The sequence below is a fragment of the Maudiozyma barnettii genome (genome assembly GCF_903064755.1).
Source record: "Maudiozyma barnettii strain CLIB 1767 genome assembly, contig: KABA2_02, whole genome shotgun sequence".
NCBI classification, from domain to species: Eukaryota; Fungi; Ascomycota; class Saccharomycetes; order Saccharomycetales; family Saccharomycetaceae; genus Maudiozyma; species Maudiozyma barnettii.
Window position 1 is genome coordinate 1500841 of NW_024545239.1, and position 24215 is coordinate 1525055.

Genomic DNA, 24215 nt, shown 5'->3' on the forward strand with positions numbered 1-24215 from the left:
TATTAATGTAAATGTAAAATGACTTTGTTATTCACTGCACTTCAGTTTAAAGTTATACTCCCTTTACTCTTGTTCGTTAAATGCGTTTCACGATTTCCAGCTTTTTATTTTCTTAATTTCGCTGTGAACCCAGAAAGAAGGTTCCAAACAAAGAAATTGTCCGGGAGGGTAAATATTCTCTATCATCATCGATATAAGAGAGGGAGAGCTCTGTAAAATTATATATTAATTATTTTATTATGTCCTAAATAGAATCTAATCAATACATTAAATATTTTTATTAAAGATTATGTAGCTGATATGTATGTGTAATATTTTTATTATTCTCAAAAAGGGAAAACTCAAATACTATTTTCTCCTTCTCTATTTAGCGAAGACCATATTATAATTAAACATTATAATATCGTTCAATTACAAAGGAAAGATAACTTCACCTGTAATGCATGTTAATAAGTCGTTATCTATAGTATATGCTCTTGCTAAGATAGTGTATTTACCAGGTGGTACTTCATCTGGGATTTCCACTTTTTTCTTCAAGTCATATACACCTGGTTTCACTGGACAAGTCAAACCGTTAACATCATTCTCCTTTAACACCTCACATAAATCAAAAGTCTGTGTCAACAACTTTATATAGCCCAGTCTTACTTCAACATCGACATATGCACCTTCTTTGATAGTAGTCTTGACTTCACCGGTAGCGGTAATCAACAATTCGTTACCACGTTCTGGTGGATTTGGAGATAACACTACTGCAGATATGTCCAATAACTGTTTTTCCTCTAGGTCACAAAGTAATAATGGTGATTCACCTGCGATAGGTTTAGTGGTTCCAGGGATTCGTTCTGTTTCGAACACCACTGAGGCACTGACAAGTGCAATATAAAACGTAATAAATGTAACGATATGTCTAATGGTAAGCATATTTATATATATAATGTGGGATTAGTAGATATATTATGATTTAAAATGACACAACTTCTAAATTTATATATATATCTTCCTTGCTGTATCCCTTATCTTGATTACATATCGACTTGTGACTTCAAGTGTCTTCTTCGTTTATATACAATTTACAAAAAATTGGCTCAAACGGAGTTTCTCAACTGATTTCTGCAATTTTGTGTTGAGGCGATAGTGAAGCTAGTGAGTTGAAGAGGAATGTGCACCGTCAAAGTCAGCCCCCATTGACATAGGTTGCCAACGAATAAATGAATAACTTTAATTATTATTAAATTGAATTACATTATGCCCTGTTGGAGGGACTACAAAATATATATGAGTTTATGCATATGTACTGATTATGAAAATAGATAAGGATAGGGATAGAGAGACAAAAAAAAATAATATTAGAAGAAAATAATAAAACATGGCATCGACGGAAACTGTTTGTTCTTAGATTATGGTACAATTTATGGGCAAATAAACATGTCCAATGTGTAGGTTTGTTTAGTCCATTCTGAAGGTGAAGAAATATACGTGAATATATATATATTATCATCATAAGTTCTGCCTTACAAGAAATAGCCTGCCCTTTGATTATTATGATTGACTGCAGCTTCCTGTATGTAATCGTCAGGTACCGCACTAAATATCTTGAATGTAGGTTCTAAATCTTCATCCACTTTCATCACACTTGCAACATTACCACATCTGTAACAATAATTTGGTGCAGACCACACAGTAACAACATCCTTTTCTGGGAAATGATACTTGAACCCTTCCATAACCAACTGATGAGCTCTTGCAATCAAATTTAGCCCATTGACATGGTTGAATTCACGTGCAACTTTACTACCAAATAACCACCCAGCACCTCTAGGTGATACTTGCCATGCTTCGACATTATCAGGATCTGACCATAATAAATCAGAGAATCCACCTTCATGTGGTACTTCTTGAGCACGAGAAAGTACTCTAATTTGATCTAACATTCTAATCTCTGGTGATAATCCACCATGTACACAAAGTATTTTCCCATCGATAATAGCTGCTAACGTCAAGAAATCAAACACTTGACAACAATATTTCCATACAGTAGTAGAACCATATTTGTTTAGACATTCTTCATAAAACCCATAAACTTGAGTAATTTGACGAGATTCATGATTACCACGCACTAAAGTGATCCTTGACGGATATTTTACTTTCAAACACATCAATAATGTAAAAGTCTCTAAACTGTAGTAACCTCTATCAACGTAGTCACCTAGAAACACATAGTTAATATTATCCGGGAATCCACCTGCTGTACGGAACAATTCTAAAAGATCGTGGAATTGTCCATGGATGTCACCACATACTGTCACAGGTGTCTGTACAGGTTGAATATTACTTTCTTCCATCAACAGTTCCTTCACCATTTCACATAATTGTTTCATTTCGTTTTCAGTCAGTGACTGACATTTCTTAACTGTCTCTAGCCAGTCGTCGACACCTCTACTACTCACACTCATTTCAGTTTCTTTTATTCAAATCTTTGTTGTTCTTTTTCTTCCAAGCCTTGGTGGATATAGTATATATATATATATATATATTGTGTAGTCTCTATCACCTCTCTTTAAAGACCTACCCACTGGATGTGATTAATGTTCTGTTGGGTCATCTATCTGTTCACCCATCAACTAACTCATTCAATTATTCATTCACACCGTCTTCTCCTTATAAATTGAAATATTTTTTTCTTCTTTGGCCGAAAACTTTTTTTGAGTTTTTGGCTGGGGAGATTAATGAATTGTACATATTATATCTTAAGATGACGATAAAGGACAAGAACTAGAAGAAGAAGGTTATTTCATTGGAGACAAAGTTGGAATAACATTTTGAACATTTTTGGGAACTGAACAAGTGTGTTTTGAAGGGATGAAGCTGGTGAATTTTTTAAAGAAGTTACGGAACGAACAAGTAACGATAGAGTTGAAGAACGGTACAACAGTATGGGGAACGTTACAATCTGTCTCGCCACAAATGAATGCAACACTCACTGATGTTAGATTGTCTGTACCATCTAACGCTAGCAGATCACAAGCCGCTATGTCTAGCGTATATCTATCCGGAGCCACCACTGAGAGGTCAAAGGATGGAGTATCGGCATCATTACAATACATTAATGTTCGTGGAAATACTATTCGACAGATAATCCTACCAGAATCCTTAAATTTGGATTCTTTATTGGTCGATGATGCACAATTGAATCATTTACGGAAGAGTGGGCAAGTTGCTGATTCAAGTACTCGTAAGAGAACTTGGGATTCCGATACACATACAGCTAAGAGAGCAAGAAGAGGTGTATAATAGAATAGAATAGAATAGAGAAGGATAGAGAAGAAAAGAGGACCGTATATGAAGTGGCATCAATAGAAATTGTTCTTCTGGATATCAGCCTTATGTAGCGTTTTGTGGTATTTGGAATAATGACAAAAATTTATGATATATGTATACATATGGATATATATTTATTTATTTACAAGGGGGAAAGGAAGTGTATGTATCTTTTTTTAAAACCATGAGACTGTATTTTTCTGTTTCTTCTCTACACGTCTAGCAAACTTCTTACCTCTAACCTTTGCAATGGTATTATCAGCCTCCAATAATGCTTTTGAAATAGCTTCTTGTCTAGCGGCTTTACTTAGTTCATGTTTGTGTCCCTTTGGTAATAGGACACCCTTCATAAAGGTCTTCTTCTCGTACTTCTCTTCAAAGAATAACTTGTCCTTTATTGGTGGAAGAAACTCTGTCACCCCATAACGATGTGCTAGTTTGAAGATCTCACTCATGCGTCTCTTAGAGTAAACTGGATCGTGATAGTTCTGTGTTACCGGATGTCTATTGGCAATAAATGGGTTAGCATCCAGAGCATTTGTCGATACAGAACTTGAAGCATATTTCACATGAGGTGGATACTTAAAAAAAAATTGTTTCAACAGTTTAGGTAATGCCTCAAACTGTTTCAATGCAGACATGGCAAATTATGTAAAAAAAAATATTCAGTGTTGCGTGTTCACTTGTTTGTAACCTAAGTAGTAACTAATATGATATCGAGGGCAGTTAGTTATATCTTCTTCTGTTAATATCCTATTTGTTCGAAGTCAATTTTTGTTTTCTGTTTCTTGATAATGAAGAGACTACCAACTTGGCTGGTCCTTATTTTGTAATATTTTTTTTTCATCTATTGGCTCCCCCTACATGCGAAGAGATAGAAACTAAGAGAGTATAAACATACATACATACATACATCCATATATAAATAAAAAATTAGAGAACTAGACACGAAGAAGCACTTAATTGCAAATGTTTTATACACTCATGATCTATCTATACAGCATATTATATTATGTATTATGTAACGCTATTATATGGAATGGAATGGGTTGCTTTCTTTTTTATTTATCTATATCGCAAGGTTCTTAGTACCTTCTTCTGCCTCGCGCAACGCCTTCCTACGTTCTACATCCCAGTTATATAATCTTGCACAATTGACTTCCATTGTAGTAATATTCTCTCTTAGAAATTCTACATCTTCCAGAGCTGTCTCCAGACCCTTTTGTGCGGCTTTATGACGTTCTTGTAACAATACAATTGCCTCGTCAACGGGATACTCTAGCATCACGTCTGCACCTAGCCATAGGCCCACTTTGGCATCCTTTGTATCTACAGTAGCCTTTGTATATAGAGTATCGTTCAATTGATAATGAACTTCCATTTCATTATCATCTTCATCGGCTGATAAGTCGTGGTGACGTTGTAATGTCTCACACACTTGTAAAGTGTGCTCAATGTCTGGAATACGTACACGTAATTGTTTCACCGTCGAACCTTTCGATTCTTGCATATACTTATACATTGACAATCTGTCTTGGAATTTACTAAACACTAGATCAAAATCATTGGGGTCCTTAACAAACTCCTCCACTTCCGCGACAAATGGAGCAGCTGGAATTCCTCTAGCATTCTTCTCCGTACTGTTAAATATCGTATCCATCGTTGCTTGTCGACTTTGGTCTACCACACATTCTCTTCTCCCTTCCTAACCGTTCACTACTTAATAGTTGAGTAATCTCTTTTCTTCTGTTAATTTTAATATGAAAACTTTTTTTCTTAACAGTGGGAAAATCAAGCGTTACCCTGAACGCTTCTGAAATAAATTTATTGATAGTGCATAGCTAGCCACTGAAAGGTAGAGCTCATCTCTTATCCACTAGGATACTTTAACGTAGTGATAGAATATTTTGGAGCATTCAACTATGTTAAAAAGAGGTTATACTACCCAAATCTCTTTTCATTGTCTGTCTCTACCTGTCTAATTAAACGTACTTGTTATGCCTATGTAGATGCATATCAATTATCTGCATGTATCATTATTAGTCCAGTAGCTAGCAATGGTCCCATACACAGGCCAATTTTTATCGTGACTACGTTGTTGCTGTCGAACCTACCCATTATCAATAACGTCGATGTTAATAACAATCATCACGCAACATGAAATGTACCAACAAACTATACACTAAAAACTACAAGAAATGGTCTTATCTCCTGTCCCAAACACCGACTGAACTCCCCGCCAAACTCGCCAACTCAGCTCTCTCTGCCGTGGGAAGCTAACTCCGCTCGCTTGCCCCGCCCCCGACTGGCCCCGCGCTGTCAAAAGGGGAAGCTCACCAAAAGTTTCATTTCACGTTTTCCTGCAGACTTGGGAACTTTCTTAAATAATCACCATCAACAATACAAATAATATATATAAAAGGGGACAGTTGCGTTTGGTAATGATCTGTGGTTTCAACTCTCTTTCAAAGTTCTTGGTAATCATTCATTCCCGTCTGGTTTCTCTTAGTTCAACTATACTGAGTATACATATATAGGTATATACATTTGCTTTCTCATCATGATTAACAATACAAGAGATATCTCCATTTTACAACAACCACTGGATGATTACTTATCCAAGGACTTATCCTTAGGTGAACTAGAGGTTCTGGAGTCTCAAACAAGCTTACCAAAGTTTGATGATGAGACCGCTTTTGAATTAGGTTGTTTTATTAGAGCAGAAGCTCGTAAAATGTTCCCTGACAAATGTATCACTATTGATATCTCATTGCCTTCTCGTCATTGTTTATTCCGTTGTACTTCCATCAATGGATCTTCTTTGGATAACACTAAATGGGTTGAACGTAAACAAAATACAGTGTTCCGTTTCAATCATTCGACTTTCTTTATTCGTCAAAAGAAGGGTGATATCCCCATGGAACAAAGATTTTTCATCTCTGCTGAAGAATATGCTTTCCATGGTGGTGCTGTTCCATTATTCGTTGATAACGTTTCTTCGCCAATTGCATGTTTGACTATTAGTGGCTTGAAACAAGAACAAGATCATTTCTTGGCTACTACTGCATTGCTACATTTTAAAAAATTATTATGATTATTGCCTATTACATCCACTTCTATAAATATATAATATTATTATTTTAATCTATTTATCAATGTATCTATTAGTTTTATTCGATTAATTAATTATTGTTCTATTCTACGCATGAAGAAAGGTACAAGTCCATTCGTCTGCCATTGTAAGTGCAATTTATCTCTTGCTTCAAGAAACCACGCAAGACTAGGTTTAATGTTTTCAGTCTGTGGGGTTTGATAATACCGATTCCTTTCAGATTGTGACACTTGTAATTTTAATAGGTTAATAAGTTCAGGTGAAAAAGTTTGTCTTCCATCTTGACCACTAACTTGATTACTGTTACCAACAGATGTAGTAGTCATAACAACATTATCTAGTGAACTCTCTAAATCACTCATGAAACTTGAACTATTATGACTCTCTCCAGAGGTCTCAAATTCACAATTCTCAAATAATTTTGAAGCATGCTCATAAGCATACGTACAATTTTCACACACAATCTCTTTAAATTGTTCATGATGAGATAATGTATTGACCAATTCATATAATGGTCGCTCACAAATAACACATTTTCGTAATTGTGGAGTTCCAATTCCTAAATCAGATATATATTTATCACCATATTCCGAAACGCTATGATGATCCTCAGGGTTTAATAATTCATTCACCATATTACACATTCGTTTTCGGTTATTATTATTACTATCTTCAGGGACATTTGGTAATTTACTATTACCTTTCTTAAATTTTAATGGGATATGTGAATCGTTACGTTTATTCATTTTACTCCGAAGATCAGACATTGATACACGTTTCTTAGCACCATTCTTAGATAATTCATTGTAAGGGATATAGTCTTCTATCATCACAATAGGTTGTCCCTCTTCTTCCTCACCTTCATCAATACCATCTTGTGTGATCATCAATGGATTGGGAGTTCCATAACTAATATATCGATTCCCATTTTTATTATGTATCCTGATCTCTTCAACAAGGTTTAATTTTGATTTTTGAATTCTTAGGTTAGGTTTGACGCATTCATTCGGTTGATAATGACATAATATATTAGACTCCACACTGTTTCCACTATTAGAGGACGATGATAATGAATATTCAGATCTGTTTTGTGGAGGCGGTACCAATGGTAATGTTGTAATCTTATCCACCTCTAAGAGGTCTAATTTTGAGGTTGATTGTGCTAATTTTGATTGCATTCTTCTTTTGGCACCAATCAATTGTGATTTACGTTTCTTAACCTGTAATAATTCTGGTCTACTTGAACTAGATCCGCTAAAATTATGTCTTTTCTTTGAAGGTGTACTATTACTATTAAAAACGAAATCTTTCTTTTCCAATTTCCATTGTAACATTCCATTACCGTTTTCATCATTGTGAGGCAATGATGGGGTCGTTGGAGTTTTATTTCCCCGATGATTCATAAAGCTATTTGCATTCGATTTTAAACCACTTAAATTTGTGGATGATGCGGATGAGATTATTGATAATGAATTTGTATCTAAGGGCTCAAATACCCTCAATCTAGTCTGTTCGTCCATTAATTTATAACGTTTGTTTTATTCCTATATTAAGATTTTGTTCCAAATCAAAATTAGTTTTTAAAAAGATTGGTATATATGTTTAACAGATATTAACTATAGAAGTGAAATCGTAACCTGAAAATTTGTTCCTCTTTTCCACCGTCGAAATAATATTGAAAATATGTTTGTGTATATATTATTTGTAAATTGTAGATAAATAACAACTCAAATTAAAATAAAAAGACCCTTCTTTCACTTAGTACTGATAAAGAGATGCTCAAATAATATTTATAAATATAAATAGATAGATAGATATTTTGATCATCGTTAGTATTATTATTAGTATAAACGAACTCCTTCTTACGGCTCTGTTGTCATTTTACCCGATTCGGGCTTTTCTCCATTTTTGCATTACCAAAGCCGCAAAATAGATGTGCGATGACAACGCCGTATATTTCTATTAGTTTACAGTTTGTCTGTTTCATTGTTTTTTCACTTACAATCAATTCACCAATTTGGTGAGAATGAGAGGCCATTCTTGTTCAATTGTTTATAAATTTCTGATCGCTTTTTGAACTTCCACAATACTGGCAGTCAGATTTTCAGGACCCAATGGAGAATACCCTAACGATGTAAGGATATCATGTCTTTCACCTGTTTTCAAACTGGCACAGGCAGAGACAATTTGTTCTTTATATGTTTTGAATAACTCATCACAATGGTTTCTCAACTCAGTAAGCTTCTGTTTTATCCGTGTTTTCTGTTCCTTATCTTTGATCCTTTTCATATTATCCAGAGTCTTTAAAGTGGATATATGAGTTAGATACGTCTGTCTCCCTCTCCATGTAGTAGGATTAATATTCTCGGCGGAAATATCATTTAATAAGCTGGGAAGATTTAATGCATTATTGTAATATATATCATTGATAATCTTAAACGAGATGTTTTCTGCAGCAGTCATATGTTTTGAAACGTCTGAACCCTCAGTTAACATACCTAGTAGTTTATTTACCATATCTGATTGTTTCCCAGTTGGAATAGCATCAATCATGAATATCTTGATTAAATTATAAATAATCCACTCATTATCTATTGATAATACAGATAAACATTCTGGAACATTTGTCTTATCTAATTCTTCTGATAATCCATATATTGACCAGTCTCTATTATCAGATAATTGAGAATCACCAGTAGATTCAATTTGTCTTAAAATGCCACGTAGGGATTCGATTAAAGCAGTACGTTTATCGTTACAGATATATGTCATGTTGATACCGTCACATAATTTACTAAATCTTCCAACGGATTTCAATAGACGGTCTTGGAATTCAAACATCCCAAGGATTTTACTATATGATTTTCTATCAAACGAAATACTAATAAATTGAGATATTCTACTTAAGGAATTATCATATAATGCATCGTGTTCTGGTAGAGTCTTATTCAAATAGTCATGTTGCTTATGTGGAAATAAAGAACTGAAACGGGAATATATTAAATAATCCATGGAATCAACTTGTACATTTTTCACACTTAAGTCTTGATAATATGAGTATGCCATTGGTGTTAAACCTAGATACATATACATTGCAATCAGCCATACTTTAGTGTCATAATTATTAGGGTCCTCCTTTTGATAGTTTTCTAGCATGGATATAACAAAGATAGAATCCTCTAAAGTCATTGAAGGGCCAAGGATATCTTTTTTAATTAAATCAAGAATAAATGTTGAACATAGAGAATAATCAGTTTTTGGTTTATTTTTCATACCAGCTTTGTGTTTATTGTAATATTGAACTTGCTTATTCATCTTTAATCCCAACTTAACAATGTTTGAATCGTGTATTTCATCATTTAATTCTTTAAAGGAATCGAAAACTTCAGAAATTAGCTCTGCATTGGAAATTTTATTTCTATAGTGGATGATATCAGTTACACAACATGGTCTATTGTGGAACCTCTCCAAATAATATTTCAAAGATTGTTCACTAATAATTTTATCATACATTAAATCGATCTCAAATCTTATTAATCTTCCATTTCTGGATTTAGTACTAACCAATCCATCAATTAAGTCATATAGATCTTGTTGTGATTTTCCTAATGCTTTTCCAGAGGTCACTATCCGTTTCATAAGTTCATAATCATCCAAACTTTTTAAAATCTTGGAGCAAGTATCAAAGATTAAAGTGTGATTATTCTTTTCAACATGTTTCAAAAAAAAGTTTTTTAGATATAAATCTACAGAATCATCAAAGTAAGGTAATATTTCTTTGCAAATTTCTTGAGATTTTTCGACATCATCTGGGAATAATGTCTCACAAACTGTACAAAACACAATTATTTCTTCATTATTTTTAAATGGTTTTACATTGCAAAGGTTCTTGTAAGTTAGCAAAGGTAAAATGCATTTCTCTTGTGATGACAATCTGTAGTTTTGGAATTTAAACAAGGCTACTGTAGTAATGGCATTCCAAAAATAATATTCACGAGGCTGATGCACACTATCCTTAGGAAACTTTGATAATTGTAATGATGCTTTTCCTAAATGTTTAAAGTTACAATCTTGTAAAGCACGATCAAACCACAGGTAACTAATTTCAAAGCCTGGCTGTTTAGCATTAGACTTCTCAAATACATGTAATGCGTCTTCGTATTTTTCCAATTCGAAGAAAAATTTATGTAATAAATTTAGCGCATCCTGATCAATGGTATATGATGTTCCTTTCTCGCCATAGGCAGCCAATAATGAAGTCTCGAAGTTGAATTTACTTGGAGATTGTTTATACCTCACATAAGATTCTAAAATCTGTAGATAAATGGATTTTGGATATCTGGCCTTGTATTGATCAATAGTCTGATAACATTGTTTGAAGTTAGACTTAGCTATAAGCTCGTTTGACTGATCTTCAAGTTTCTCCCAAACACTCATCTTAAAGATTCAGAAATAAAAGAATATGATAATTATGCAGATAAAGATAAGTTTTGGTCTGGAGCTTATATAACCTCTGTGCAAATAATATTTGATAAAGATATAGATTCAGTTCTAACTGAAAATTAAGCTCATATAGTTCTCATATTTCTTTGAGATGTATATAATTGCAAAGCAGGAACGCTCGAGAGATCGCCAATTCTTATTTTTCATTTTCGCTTGTTGCTGAAATTTGACGATGCATTTTTCCAGCTGCCTGCAAATCTGGCATATTATGTCAAATGAAACAGCATAGGCATACTATCAAATAATTCATTACATTGCTTTAATTGCGTTTGCTATAATTGTTTTGTCTAAATCAAAAAATTGTATAATAATATTTGACTATTCGTCAAATTATTTAGTTCTCGCTAATAATAAAAAGTTCGAAGTGAAATTAATTTTATACCATTACAGATGTTCAGTTATATTTATAAGTACATCGATCTATTCTACATTCTTCTCTACATATTCCCATAGACTCTTCAAGAGACTATCAGGTAAACTAAATAAGTCCATAGTGAATTCACCTTCTTCGACGTCATTGGTAATATTCATTTCTGCTGTTTTGTTATCCGTTATCATTTGTACTACACCTACTAAGTCATCCTCTTTCAATTTAGTTAGGCCAAATGCTAGCTTTTCAATATCAATATCCCCTTTAACCATTGGTGTAACTGATAATTTTACTCTCTTCGTCTTTGGTTCAACGACACTTGGCGCAACCGTAGCTTTTCTCTTAGAGTTAGATATAGCTGCGATTTCTTCTTCTATTGGGCCACTCTTCGCCAATTCTTCTACTAAAGTAGGTTTGGTATGAGGAACTTGAATTTCGTGGTCTACTTCATATGCATCCTGTAAGAAATTTAGGTCATGAGTAATTTTTCTTTCTCCACCTTTGTCTATTAAAAATAAGCTAATATTCAACGGGAATCCACCCCAACCTTGTTCTGTAATCTTGAATGGGAGTTCGGTGAATGTTCTGTTTGGATTATTAAATGTTGGATGTAAGTGATATGTTACTTTTTCGAAAAGTGATGCAGGTATTTCATTACCGTCTTTATCCAATTGTACTATTTCAATGCTCCATTCACGCATAGGAAAATTCTCCACTGGTGGTAAATCTGGTAAGACATGTTGAGAAGTCTTCACTCTGACAGTTCTCTTAATTGCTTGTTTTGGCTATTCGTAAAAAAAATATCGAAACTTTTCAGTATTTTCTTGGCCTCGTAGAGGTCTGAAGATACAACGATACCAATTAGTTAGTAACAAGTCCAAAGTGAAAAATATTGTAATAGTTTATATCTAAAATTCAAAATACATACTGGTACCATGTCCGATGTTTGTTGATCAATGGAGGGAAGAAAGAAATTGGTTCAGCAGGTCTATGAATAGTTATGCGTCAGTCTGGTTATAAGAAACAATAGATCTCTACTGACTAAAATTCAAACTATATTATAAGCAGATGTTTAAATAATGTATGAAGCTCTTTAGCACTTAAATATTATACTCTATAGACTGTACGAACTATATTCAAATAGCTGTTAGTTGTACTTGTTTATTTATTTGATAATTGCTGTTTGTTGTGCGAAACCGAAAAATTCAGTTGTTTTTGCATTTGCTTTGTTTTTCAAAATAAAGTGCGTAGAAGAAGAGCTATTCTTCTCATTTAATGTTAATATTACACAGAATTATCAGTAAGTATATCATTTAAATTGACATAATTTGGTTCTTAAGAGATAATGAATGTATCATTGTATTATTTTATAAACTTATATATGAAGTGATTGTTCTAAGAATCACTGGTCAAAAATTAATAACACTAAAACGGAAAGTAAGCCAATCAAATAATACGGTTTAAATATATTGAATCGTTTATTTGCTTGACTATTATTTTCAATTTCTGGGATAGTGTTGTTATTATTCTTAAATGTATTGGGATTATTTTTACTAGTTACGACAAACAGTCGCGAGGGGAAATGAGTTGTAATGACCTGTGGAGTTATTGAGAATGATTTCTTCATTTTTACAGTACTGATATTGTACAACATTGAATTGCTACTATCAAAGAACGGAATGCGTGTGGCGGTAGTAGTTAGAATCGTTTGGGATTTTAATAGTGTAGATATAGGTAAATCCTGAGTAAAGTACTTATTATCCTTTCTCACAAGTTGCTTTTCTTTAAGAAAATAAAAGTCTTCGTCATTTTCTTCTTGATCATCATCATCATCACTATCGCCCTCATATTCTTCCTCACCTTCAAAGAAGAAATCGCTAGTATCTTCTTCGTCATCCTCATCCTCATCTTCATCAATATCTTCTATGATTTCTTTTATTATATGTCTGACATTTGCAAATCTACCATCCTTCATTATGATATCCATGAAATCACTAGGATCATCCATCTTAGCCAAAGAATCTGGGAACATTCCCTTGACAAGATCAAAGTCAGTTCTTGTATTCTTTGCTTTAAAAAATGTAGGTGAATCTGGGACATCTGTAAATTGCAATGAGTTGGCTTTAAATATTTCTTGTAATAATTCGGTAGAGTCCGTTCCATCTCCAATATGGATAGAAACCTGATTGTCTACTTCTTGAGGTGTAGAACCTTGTATATTATCGGAGTCACTTTTATAATCTGTGTCTTCGGATGTAATTGTTATAGAATATTTACTTGCCAAAACTGTGGCACAGTATATGGTAAGTAGTGTAAAAAGGATTGTTTTTAGAAGCATGATGTTTGTTTTTTTTATTTATATTTACTGGTTTAAGTTACTTATTGAACTTAGCACTTGTCGAGTTTGATATATTCTTCTATGGTACAACAAAATTTCGAGACAGAAGAATATTTAAGAAATCTTTTGAATATATAATTCGAGTGTTATTATTGTTTTTATACAACACAAAATTGTGTTACCTTTTGCTGACACCAACGAACCTGAGAGGAAATATTTCTTCCGATAAAGGAAATTCGTGACGCAACGAAGAACAACTGGGCCAATTTTTCAAGAAGGTAAACTGACGTCTTCAAACAACAATAATTTATGTTTTGAAGTTCTAGATCAATATTTAAATATTTACACGTGTGATATCATTGATTTTTATTTACGAATATGTTATTTATCTTTTTTACGAAGCTCATTGAAATACAGATTTAAAATGTGTAACAATGCTGCTTCTTACAGATTTTGAAGAAGTTTTCCATTGTTCAGGTGTAGTCTTCCAATTAACTTTACCAAACACTTGCTTCAATTGTAAAGTAGGTTCTTCCTTTCTAATGAATTTCAACAACTCTATAACTTTCGCATCAACTTCTTCTTGAGTGGAAACAGGTAACAAGTTTTGGTACTTCTTTATAATATCGATCTCCTTTTTCTCTTTATCAGCCATATCTTCTCTTTTATTGGCAAGATAGTTCTCGACAGAATCCTTTCTTTGGTGAATTAACTTTGAGTAGGTGTCAAATAACAAAAATTCATCATTATGATTACTCTTGTTATCTATTTCGACATTTTTAATTTCAGATAGTAAACCTTTTATAGTATTCTTTTCAAGGTCATTTTTGTTAATCATTGATGTCTTCAGATCCTTTTTTAGGTTTGTAATAGCGGCTGTATAAGCCTCAGTACTGTTGAACCTTAGGGACTGTCTAATTCTTATAACGAGTGCAGAAGAACGTCTAAGCATTGTTAATTATTATAAAGAGGGAAAATAATGTGTTTTTCAGATATTTAATAAATATCTTCAGTTAATGCTGAGTTGATTTCACTTCGTAACCAGTCGCTCTCGTATATCCCAATGTCTATCTCTCTTCTGTCCCCTTTCGTCTATCCTTTATTTATTTTCTTTAAATTTTGAAGTAATAATTATCTTCTAAGATGAATATTAGCGCTTTGTTGGTCAAGAAAAATGGGACAAGCTCTTCGAATACCCAAAACAGAACCAATAACGGATAACAGTGTCCATTTTTCTTGTATTATTTTAAGAGAAGTATATATGAGGTTAATTTTAATCACTATCATGTATCCGATTCTATTACATATAGTTTTTGTCTATCTTAAATAATGCATATATGTGTAACTTTCTAAGTAACCAAGGGTTGCAGTTAAGCTTCCTTTTCACTTTCTCTTTCTAGGAATTCTGTCCATAGAGCAACGAAACTTTGAGTCTTGGAAGTAGCCTGTCCTGAATTACCATTATTATCAGAACTATATATTAGCCCTGCCTGTCTCTTTTTGTCGTCATCCCAATTCAAGAAACTTGACAAGAGTTCAAGGACTTCGAATTTCTTGGGGTCAGCCCTTGGTATTGATACAAAAGAAATCAATAGATTCGATATTAATTCTTTATCCACAGTCTCGGAATCACTAGATTGTTTTAACATTGCTAAGGCTTTTTTTAGATGTTCGTTAAGTATAATGGCTTCATGTTTCAATTTGCCGATTTGTAATACTTGATCCTTAGTCTTCTTTTCAAGTTGTTCATTTTCAGATACATTATCTTGCAAAGATTCGATCTTTGATTTCAATATTTGATCTTTCTCTTCCAGTTCTTTGATAGTTTCCTCACGGCTATCTAACTGAACTCGTAACGCTTTGATTTCTTGGTCCTTTGCACCAATATTAGATTTTGAAGAATTGTCGATGGACTCAAGCTCTTGTTCTAACTTCTTTATAGTAGTAATTTGATTTTTTTGTTCTTCTTGTGTCTTGTCTAAGCTTTCTTTTAAGTCATCTCTTTCATTTGTCAAATCAGAAATACTTTGTTTCTGAGTATCCAAGATTAAAGTTAGATCCTCAATTTGAATAATTAGCTTATCATTACGATCTGTCATCTTTTTTAATTCAACATTGTTAGTTTGAGATGCATCTTCGATGTCAGATTCAATTTTTTTCTTGTAATGCTCCAGAGTTTTTATATTTTCATTTAGTGATTCATTTTCTTCCTCCATATTTGAAAATTCTTTGTTTAATGTCACAACAGTTGCTTTCAATTCTTCATTCTCTGTATTTATGGATGTAATTTTATTTTTAAGTTTTAAATTTTGGGATTCATATTCATTCAATTGATCTTTTGTTGTCTCCAATTCCAATTGTGCTTCTTTCATGTTATTGAAGATCGTTTTCATTGCTGACAACCTATTCAACAAAGTATTATATTGTTCTTCAAAATGATCACGTTCTTTTTGCAACGTAGTAATATCTGGAGAATCGTTGTTTGACTCTTTTACATTGTCAGTTTTCTTGTTTTTCATTTTTTCTTCTTCTAATTCTTTTTTTAAGGTATTTATTTCATCATGTAGTTCCTTGACTTCCTCACCATTGGAAGAAATTGTATTATTTACAGAAAAAGATGTAACAACATCCTGTTCTTTTTTATCAATTAATGGTTCGTCGACAACAGCAGTATCTGTAAGTTCAGCCTCTATTTCTACAACATTCGTTTTATCGACGTTGTTAGATTCGGCCATTTGAATCGTGGATTCTGTTTCATTTACAGCAGAACCATTGTTATGTTTATCAGATTGTTTAGCCTTTTTATTGGCCTTCTTCTTATTTTTACCCATGATATATTATTGTGAATTAATGTAGAATCAGAGCAACACTGAGTTGTCTTCAATAAAGTGATGGATATCGTTATAATAGCAAATGACTCTAAAGCTCTTAACCGTCAAATTCTGTTGCACAATTAACAAGGAAGAAAGGTGGAATTGAAGTGGAATCAAACAAATCTACTTTCAAAGAACTCTTATAGCCACGATTAATGGATGCAGGCTCTTGAGAGTTTTCGAACCAATCTACCTTACTAGTGAAACTTGTCGTTATTTGTTGGAAGTCAAGAGGTCTATCTCACTTCTCGATTAGCAGGGCAAATGAAAAAAAACGAAAAAAAAAGATGGTGCAAGTCGCGTATTTTTAAAATTTCGAAGTATTTACTCTGGTTTAGTGCACGGTACGATTAAAATGAATGAGCCATAACAAGCCATTCTATAACTTCGTGTTTCTCTTAAGGAATACAACGTAATTAATAGAAAACCATTGAATAATTCAATGCAATCAATTGGAATATTAACTCAATTAGAAGTCAGAAATGGATATTAGGGATTTTTTCGGAAAATCAAAGGTGAATAAAACCCAACAACCTAAGAAAGTTGTCAAACCAAAGAAAACCCTAGAAGTTATCGAGCTGGATGATGAGGATGACCTGGATGATTCTTCATTGATGGAATTAGCTTCTCCACCAAATAAAATACATACTAGGGCTACCAGGAATACTACACCTAAGCCAAAACCAGAAACGAAAAAAGAATTATTTACTAAAGATGAGGACGAAGATTATGAATTGTTAAATGAATCACCAAGTAAGAAAAGACGTATGGATGCTAGTCCTGTGAAAGATCCTCCTAAAAAGAATTTAACGGTTAAAACGACTCCAAAAAAAGAACCTGTTATGTCCCCAGTAAAAAAGATTATTGTTACTAAAGCTGCAACCACAGGTAAAAGTGTTACAGCTCAAGAAGTTCTTGCAACTATACCATCTGTTGATTTGCATAATGTCACAGTGAAAGAAAATATTACATTTGGCGGTGCAAAAGGAGATAATTCTGCCAGTGAACCACAAGAGCCATCTGATTTCCCTGAGGGTGCTCCCGATTGTTTACTAGGTTTGACTATTGTTTTCACTGGTGTCCTGCCTAATTTAGATAGAGCAACTTCAGAGAACATTGCAACAAGGTATGGTGCCCGTGTCACGAAATCTATTTCAGGTAAGACGTCCTTGGTTGTTCTGGGTGACGAAGCTGGTCCAAAGAAACTAGATAAGATTAAGCAATTAAAAGTTAAAGTAATAGATGAGGATGGTTTCCGTCAATTGATCAGTGCAATGCCTGCAGATGGTGGGGATGGTATTGCTGCAGAAAAGGCACGTCAAAAGAAAGAAGAACAAGAAACACTTGCTGAAGAACAGGCGCGTGAAATGGTTAAACAGGAGAAGTTAAAGGAATCTAAGATTAAAGCAATGAGAAAGGCTGGCGAAACAGTTTCAAAGGATGAAGAGGTCAGAGAACAAGATAAATTGTGGACTACAAAGTATGCTCCAACCAACTTACAGCAGATATGTGGTAACAAGTCTGCAGTAAGCAAATTGACAAATTGGTTGACGAATTGGGAAACGAATAAATCCTTATCTTTTAAGAAGCCTGGTAGAGATGGTAGTGGTGTCTTCCGAACAGCAATGCTTTATGGTCCACCAGGTATTGGTAAGACAACGACTGCACACTTAGTTGCTAAACAATTAGGTTATGATATCCTGGAACAGAATGCATCAGATGTCAGGTCTAAATCTTTACTAAATGTAGGTGTAAAAAATGCTTTAGATAATATGTCTATTATTGGTTATTTCAAGACTAAAGATGATGATTCAGATAAAAATGGGAAGAAGTTTGTTATTATTATGGATGAAGTAGATGGTATGTCAGGTGGTGATAGGGGTGGTGTGGGCCAATTGGCAGCTTTTTGTAGAAAGACCCAAACGCCAATGATATTGATTTGTAATGAAAGAAACCTACCGAAAATGAGACCCTTTGATAGAACATGTTTGGATATTCAATTTAGAAGACCTGATGCCAACAGTATAAAGGCCAGATTAATGACCATCGCGATTAGGGAAGGTTTCAAATTGGACCCAACAGTTATTGATAAATTGGTTCAGGCAACTAGAGGGGATGTCAGACAAATTATTAATTTATTATCGACCATCTCAAAGACTACAAAAAACATTAACCATGAGAATATAACACAGATTTCCAAGGCTTGGGAGAAAAATATTGCATTGAAGCCATTCGATATTGCGCATAAGATGTTGGATGGTTTTATTTATACAGATGCCGGATCAAGTACATTTACCTTGAATGATAAGATTGCATTATATTTTGATGATTTTGATTTTGCTCCGCTAATGATTCAAGAAAATTATATTAACTGTAAACCTTCTAATTTACCCCATGGTAAGACACCACTTCAGGCTGTAGCGGAAGCTGCCGATATAATTTCATTGGGTGATCAAGTTGAAAGAAAGATTCGTAGTTCGGAGCAATTGTGGAGTTTATTACCATTGCATGCCGTTTTATCTTCTGTCTATCCTGCTTCTAAGGTTGCGGGTCATATGACTGGGAGAATTAATTTCAGTAGTTGGTTAGGTCAAAATTCTAAGACAAACAAATACTTAAGATTGTTACAGGAATTACAATATCATACTAGATTGAGTACTTCCACTGATAAAATAAGTCTTAGATTGCAATACTTGCCTACTTTAAAGAATGAACTATTGACACCATTGTTGAGAAATGGTGCAGAAGGTATCCCTAAGGTTATTAGTACAATGGATGACTATTATCTGACAAAAGAGGATTGGGATACAATAATGGATTTCATGATTGGTCCTGAAAAGACAGATGTCCTATTGAAAAAAATCCCGACTGCAGTAAAGAGTGCGTTCACAAGAAAATACAATAGTACAACACATCCTGTTGCAATATATAAGACTGGTAGTACAGTGGCTGTTGGTGGTGGAAAATCTTCATCAACTCCTGATTTTGAAGATATTGTTGATGCTGACAATGCAGTTGCGCCAGCTGACGATTCTAGTGCAGCTAATGAAGATAATGATTTGAAGAAAGATAAATTAATCAAACAGAAGGTAAGACCCACTAAGAGAAAGGCTGCTGCTTCTGGTGCCAAAGGTTCGACAACAAAGAAGAGGAAAGCAAAGGCTTAAAAATAGCAAAAATAATATTTTGTATTATTTTTAGCGAAATATCCTTGTTTTATAACTTATATGGATATATTGAGTATAGTACATATCATTAAACGATATAGCATTGTTCTATTTGGTTATAATTCCAAATAAACGTTTGAGCAATATATATATATATATATTTAGAAAGGAGGATTTCATTTTTCAGTACAGCATGTTATAGTTTTTTAACACTTCGATGGTGAAAACACTTGACATAAATAGCAAAAATAGGAAAGCTACTCCAACATAAACGTTGCATCGATTTAACCAAAAACGCCGTTCTTCTAATTTAATACTCCTCGAAACGTTATTTTTATATGGATGTTCTTCATTTTGTCTGTAATCCTCATTGAACTGTTTCTCTAGATCAACTAAAGTTGAATGACAATTTCTTTTTGTTAAACGGAACTCACATCTTAATATTGGGAGAATTGATCTTTGAAGATTTATATGTGTTCGCAAATTATCTACGATAAAGTCATCCGTTGCAGTCTGAATTGTTCTAGCCACAGTTATCATTGATCAAATAGAAAATAGAAAAAGAAAAAGAACTCAGGTAATTCCTGAAATATACGCCTTCTTTTTTTGGTCTTCAGTTGAATCATATTAAATTAACAGTATAAGGTAGTTCGATTGAATAAACATGTTTCTATTCAAATGATCAATATGTTTTAATTAATAAAAGAATAATTTGTGTCGTTCTTCGCCTAGTGCATGCGCCGCTTCACATGTGCTCTACGAAGGAAGAGTTAGAGGCTGAGCCTATTATTAGTAATAACAATAAATTTAATGATTTGAAACGACCCTCACGCATTTAAGAAGGTTCTCAGACCACTAAATTTATTTGATTATTGATATCTTCTATGAAGTAATGAACTTGCCAGTAGTATTGTATCAGCCTCACATATAGTTTAGTTAGAGTTTATTGATCTGTTAGATAGTAAATTATTTGCAAGTTATAGTTACGCCCCTTAAGACTAAATCCCCGTGGTTGTACCTTCTTGTGTAAGAGGGAATATTAAGATTGTCACTTGCGCCATCATAATACGTCAAGTTTATGTACCTATATAAAAACCTGTCCATCTACAACCGAATGGTATATATATCTATTAAACATATGTCAGTCTATATTCTAATTTAATAAATTGATAGATATTTTTAATTTATCGATTAAAAGTTTGATATCGTTTTAATTGTAAACTGGGATCAAATTCATACAGCTAAAGTATATAGTTGCAAAAACAAAATTCTGTTTTAAGTAAAACAAAAATAAATTTTTAGAAGTGATTGTTACTGCCACAAACGTCTTTTATTTGAAATTTAGAAGGGGAGAAATCAACAGGATTATTTTCAATTTTCAATTTAAGCGAGAAACAAAGCTGAACAAATAACAATAATTCACTATAAAAGAAAACAGGGATAACTTTAGAAGTATTTTCTTTGTATCTTAAAAGATTAAAAATATATTATTTATTCAAATTTCTTTTAAATACAATTTCAAAATGTTAAGTATATCAGCAAGAATGAACCAACCAAAGACACAGATTTTAATAACAGGTATCCCAAAGATAAGATTCACTAAGAAATGGCCAGAATCGCTGCAATCCCAATTATTTGAAAAATATTTCCCTGATTATAAAGCTAAATTATCATATTTTACACCATTACCATTTATGAGTAGAATAATAATTATTTTAGATGATGAATCTTCTGCAAAGGACATATTTGACTATTTATCACCAATAATAACGAATGAAGGGGACGATATGAAAATATTCTTGACAGAATCCTTATTATTACCACGTTCTCGATCCTTTGATGATACAGATAATATACATCAAACAAGAAGGAAAAGTTCTATTGCTGAATCGTTATTAGATTCTGGAAAGCCAATCCTATCGTTAGATACAGATCCAACTATCACTGGTGTAAATGCAACTTCGTTATCTATTGGTAGTCCCTCATTGTCTCCCGAGACTGCAAACGTTGATTGTCCAACATTATTAAAATTTTCAAATGATTCAAAACCATATTATTACAAAGAACCTCTACCCCAATTTTCATCTCAAACAAATTTGACATCTATTAGTGATAATTCTTTAAGTCCGAGTAGCAGTGCGGTACAGACAACATCAGATAACCTTGGAGATAAAAAGTCTACCTTTTTAAGGATCGATACATCTAGTACATCTGTGACAAATCAGAAAAATGATGGATTGTCAACCCCAAAGAGTCCTTCGATTACTATCAATCAATTTGTTCAATGATCATGATATTTTATTTGGTTTTATATCCAAAAGTATAGGTGATGGGGAAAACTATGTTCTTTATTTTTTTTAAGAGTGTGATATCCCTCAGTGAGGAATAGTCATTGAGGTTTCATTATATATATATGTATGTAAATTTTGTATATTTGTTATTAATGCATCTTTTTATTAAATAAGAATTCGTTACTTGAATATGCGAAAATAAGAAAGTGTATTAATTATTAATTTAAATATTATCACATTAAGCTAGAATGATTTATATCGACAATAAAATATATATAAATTATGTCTTCATTTTGAGGAATTATATTTCGTTCTCAGCACTTTCTTTCGCTAAATTATCCTTAATTCCTTTCAATCTTTGAAAATCTGTCTCTTGGAATTTATTTACAGTATCTAATGATGAAAATTCATAACAATCTAAATCACAGTTTCTTTTAATCAAATTATAAATCACATTACTGGGTCCCATATTCACTGCACCATCTTTAATCTCTAAGACTTCATTAATCGTATCGTAACATTCTGTGAACTTAACAGTACTACTGCTACATCTAACAAATCTTTCGATTGCATGATGTACGAAAGTAGAGATTCTACCATCCAGATTTCCTATTATTGGATAATTCAATTTAGTTGCAGTATGATTTTGGTTTAACTTCAATATATCCCAAATATAATCGTATAAAGGTTCTTGGATGGGTCTCAGTACGTTACTATTATGGAATGCTACATTATTTGGATTGGTTAATTCAGTGACACGCAGTCGTGGGAATTTAGTTTGTGATTCTATTCTCAATTTTTCAAGGTCCTCCACTAAACCTGTCACGACACATTGTTTTATAGAATTAACATTGGCAATATAGATTGTTGGAGCTGTACTTCTTATATTATTTATCAGTGATAATACTTGTTGTGGTAGGTCATCTGCTCTTGGTGAAGATAAAGCCCACATTTCAAATTTTGTAGAATGATTCATCTTATGTGCAACAAGGTATTTTTCTGTATATTTCACCATTAATTCGTTACGATAATTTGCAATATTGAATAAATCTCTAATTGAGAATAATTGATTAATACTTAAACATGTTAATTCCCCTAAAGAATGTCCCAAAAGTATCAAATCCTGAGTGTCCTTTTTCATATGATTAGTATATTGTAATTCTTTATAAGTTTCATTCAATTGAATATCATATAATTGATAGAATAAATTCGAACAAACCGCAATACTCCCGGGACTCGACGGATGTTTATATATGAATTGTAAAAGCTCGTTAGTCTTTGGACCATTCCTACTTAGTATTTTCCCAAACTCTTTCGATTTAGATTCGATTATGGACCTGAGAATGGGAACGGATATTGGAGTTCCCTGACCAGGAAACGTTATTAATCTCATTGCGTGTATATGTATGATTCTATCCTCTATGTTGTTGGTTTGCTATATATAACTAATGTTATCTTCTTGTTACTATATGGACTATCTCCTTATATTAATTTTGTTTCCCTTTGAGCTTTTGACTATTAAATTTGTTTTGAAATTGTCTCTGATAGGGATCCCTCTTTTCCTAAACAGATGATCTACTGATAAAAAAATTGAATTAATACACATGCAAACAAAAGAAATGAGAGAGAAAAGAATAAATTATAGATATATATATATGTGAACTACAAGAGAAAGATGGAAATTGGTGTCAAATCAAACGTAATGGGAGAACCACTATTCTCACATCCATCCCGAATAATAAAGAGAAAGACAGGAACTTTTCACTTGAAAAACAGATGGTCCAATATGTCTCACTCTCTGCCATTAATGAAGTATCACACTATGAAGCAAGTCAGAGTATGAACCATCCATCCATCGATCCATTAACTAAAGGCAGCAAAACCCGTTAACACATATCATATTATGTGTGTATGCCTGCTACACTGCAATTTTAGTAGTGAAATTGTTTTGTCTGGTTTTGTTTTGAGTGTATTTTTCTTGTCTCGATGGAAAATAGCAATGAGCGTTAGTTAATGCCCGATGAAACAATAAACTAAAAGTGACTTGTCCCAGCAAACTCTGAGAATAACTCTGAGAATAACTCTGGGAGTAACTTTGGGATGAGGAACATTGAAGCTTATTTTGCGATTCCAATGGAGAGAAAGAGGAACTTACTTGTTACACTCGATGACTGATATATAATCTGCCAAAATATTACTTTACGACATGGCTAACGAATTTTAATCGGACATACGGATTT

General features: G+C 33.1%; 15 protein-coding genes across 15 annotated transcripts; 4 read left to right on the plus strand and 11 right to left on the minus strand.

Annotated features, from left to right (window-relative positions):
• Positions 1–411: 411 nt before the first annotated feature.
• NPC2 (sterol transporter) lies at positions 412–924 on the minus strand (the record flags this gene model as incomplete). Its single annotated transcript, XM_041549312.1, has 1 exon — positions 412–924. One exon carries the CDS (start codon positions 922–924, stop codon positions 412–414), a length of 513 nt encoding a protein of 170 aa, XP_041405246.1.
• Positions 925–1514: 590 nt separating this feature from the next.
• SIT4 (type 2A-related serine/threonine-protein phosphatase SIT4) lies at positions 1515–2456 on the minus strand (the record flags this gene model as incomplete). The annotated part of the gene is made up of 1 exon (XM_041549313.1): positions 1515–2456. One exon carries the CDS (start codon positions 2454–2456, stop codon positions 1515–1517), a length of 942 nt encoding a protein of 313 aa, XP_041405247.1.
• A 406-nt stretch (positions 2457–2862) lies between these two features.
• Positions 2863–3294, plus strand: SMD1 (mRNA splicing protein SMD1; the record flags this gene model as incomplete). Its single annotated transcript, XM_041549314.1, has 1 exon — positions 2863–3294. One exon carries the CDS (start codon positions 2863–2865, stop codon positions 3292–3294), a length of 432 nt encoding a protein of 143 aa, XP_041405248.1.
• A 203-nt stretch (positions 3295–3497) lies between these two features.
• Positions 3498–3962, minus strand: MRPL25 (mitochondrial 54S ribosomal protein mL59; the record flags this gene model as incomplete). The annotated part of the gene is made up of 1 exon (XM_041549315.1): positions 3498–3962. The coding sequence occupies one exon, from the start codon at positions 3960–3962 to the stop codon at positions 3498–3500; it is 465 nt and encodes a 154-aa protein (XP_041405249.1).
• A 428-nt stretch (positions 3963–4390) lies between these two features.
• Positions 4391–4981, minus strand: PAC10 (tubulin-binding prefolding complex subunit PAC10; the record flags this gene model as incomplete). The annotated part of the gene is made up of 1 exon (XM_041549316.1): positions 4391–4981. The coding sequence occupies one exon, from the start codon at positions 4979–4981 to the stop codon at positions 4391–4393; it is 591 nt and encodes a 196-aa protein (XP_041405250.1).
• Positions 4982–5881: 900 nt separating this feature from the next.
• Positions 5882–6415, plus strand: KABA2_02S14300 (uncharacterized protein; the record flags this gene model as incomplete). Its single annotated transcript, XM_041549317.1, has 1 exon — positions 5882–6415. One exon carries the CDS (start codon positions 5882–5884, stop codon positions 6413–6415), a length of 534 nt encoding a protein of 177 aa, XP_041405251.1.
• A 92-nt stretch (positions 6416–6507) lies between these two features.
• KABA2_02S14322 (uncharacterized protein) lies at positions 6508–7953 on the minus strand (the record flags this gene model as incomplete). The annotated part of the gene is made up of 1 exon (XM_041549318.1): positions 6508–7953. The coding sequence occupies one exon, from the start codon at positions 7951–7953 to the stop codon at positions 6508–6510; it is 1446 nt and encodes a 481-aa protein (XP_041405252.1).
• A 532-nt stretch (positions 7954–8485) lies between these two features.
• On the minus strand, positions 8486–10870 carry MDM20 (Mdm20p; the record flags this gene model as incomplete). The annotated part of the gene is made up of 1 exon (XM_041549319.1): positions 8486–10870. One exon carries the CDS (start codon positions 10868–10870, stop codon positions 8486–8488), a length of 2385 nt encoding a protein of 794 aa, XP_041405253.1.
• Positions 10871–11356: 486 nt separating this feature from the next.
• KABA2_02S14366 (uncharacterized protein) lies at positions 11357–12243 on the minus strand (the record flags this gene model as incomplete). Its single annotated transcript, XM_041549320.1, has 2 exons — positions 11357–12073; positions 12235–12243. 2 exons carry the CDS (start codon positions 12241–12243, stop codon positions 11357–11359), a joined length of 726 nt encoding a protein of 241 aa, XP_041405254.1.
• Positions 12244–12708: 465 nt separating this feature from the next.
• SPR2 (Spr2p) lies at positions 12709–13644 on the minus strand (the record flags this gene model as incomplete). Its single annotated transcript, XM_041549321.1, has 1 exon — positions 12709–13644. The coding sequence occupies one exon, from the start codon at positions 13642–13644 to the stop codon at positions 12709–12711; it is 936 nt and encodes a 311-aa protein (XP_041405255.1).
• Positions 13645–14047: 403 nt separating this feature from the next.
• On the minus strand, positions 14048–14596 carry AIM41 (Aim41p; the record flags this gene model as incomplete). Its single annotated transcript, XM_041549322.1, has 1 exon — positions 14048–14596. One exon carries the CDS (start codon positions 14594–14596, stop codon positions 14048–14050), a length of 549 nt encoding a protein of 182 aa, XP_041405256.1.
• A 418-nt stretch (positions 14597–15014) lies between these two features.
• Positions 15015–16475, minus strand: RUD3 (Rud3p; the record flags this gene model as incomplete). The annotated part of the gene is made up of 1 exon (XM_041549323.1): positions 15015–16475. One exon carries the CDS (start codon positions 16473–16475, stop codon positions 15015–15017), a length of 1461 nt encoding a protein of 486 aa, XP_041405257.1.
• A 524-nt stretch (positions 16476–16999) lies between these two features.
• RFC1 (replication factor C subunit 1) lies at positions 17000–19684 on the plus strand (the record flags this gene model as incomplete). The annotated part of the gene is made up of 1 exon (XM_041549324.1): positions 17000–19684. The coding sequence occupies one exon, from the start codon at positions 17000–17002 to the stop codon at positions 19682–19684; it is 2685 nt and encodes an 894-aa protein (XP_041405258.1).
• A 1523-nt stretch (positions 19685–21207) lies between these two features.
• On the plus strand, positions 21208–21972 carry RCN2 (Rcn2p; the record flags this gene model as incomplete). The annotated part of the gene is made up of 1 exon (XM_041549325.1): positions 21208–21972. The coding sequence occupies one exon, from the start codon at positions 21208–21210 to the stop codon at positions 21970–21972; it is 765 nt and encodes a 254-aa protein (XP_041405259.1).
• Positions 21973–22276: 304 nt separating this feature from the next.
• MCT1 ([acyl-carrier-protein] S-malonyltransferase) lies at positions 22277–23368 on the minus strand (the record flags this gene model as incomplete). Its single annotated transcript, XM_041549326.1, has 1 exon — positions 22277–23368. The coding sequence occupies one exon, from the start codon at positions 23366–23368 to the stop codon at positions 22277–22279; it is 1092 nt and encodes a 363-aa protein (XP_041405260.1).
• Between the last annotated feature and the right edge of the window lie 847 nt (positions 23369–24215).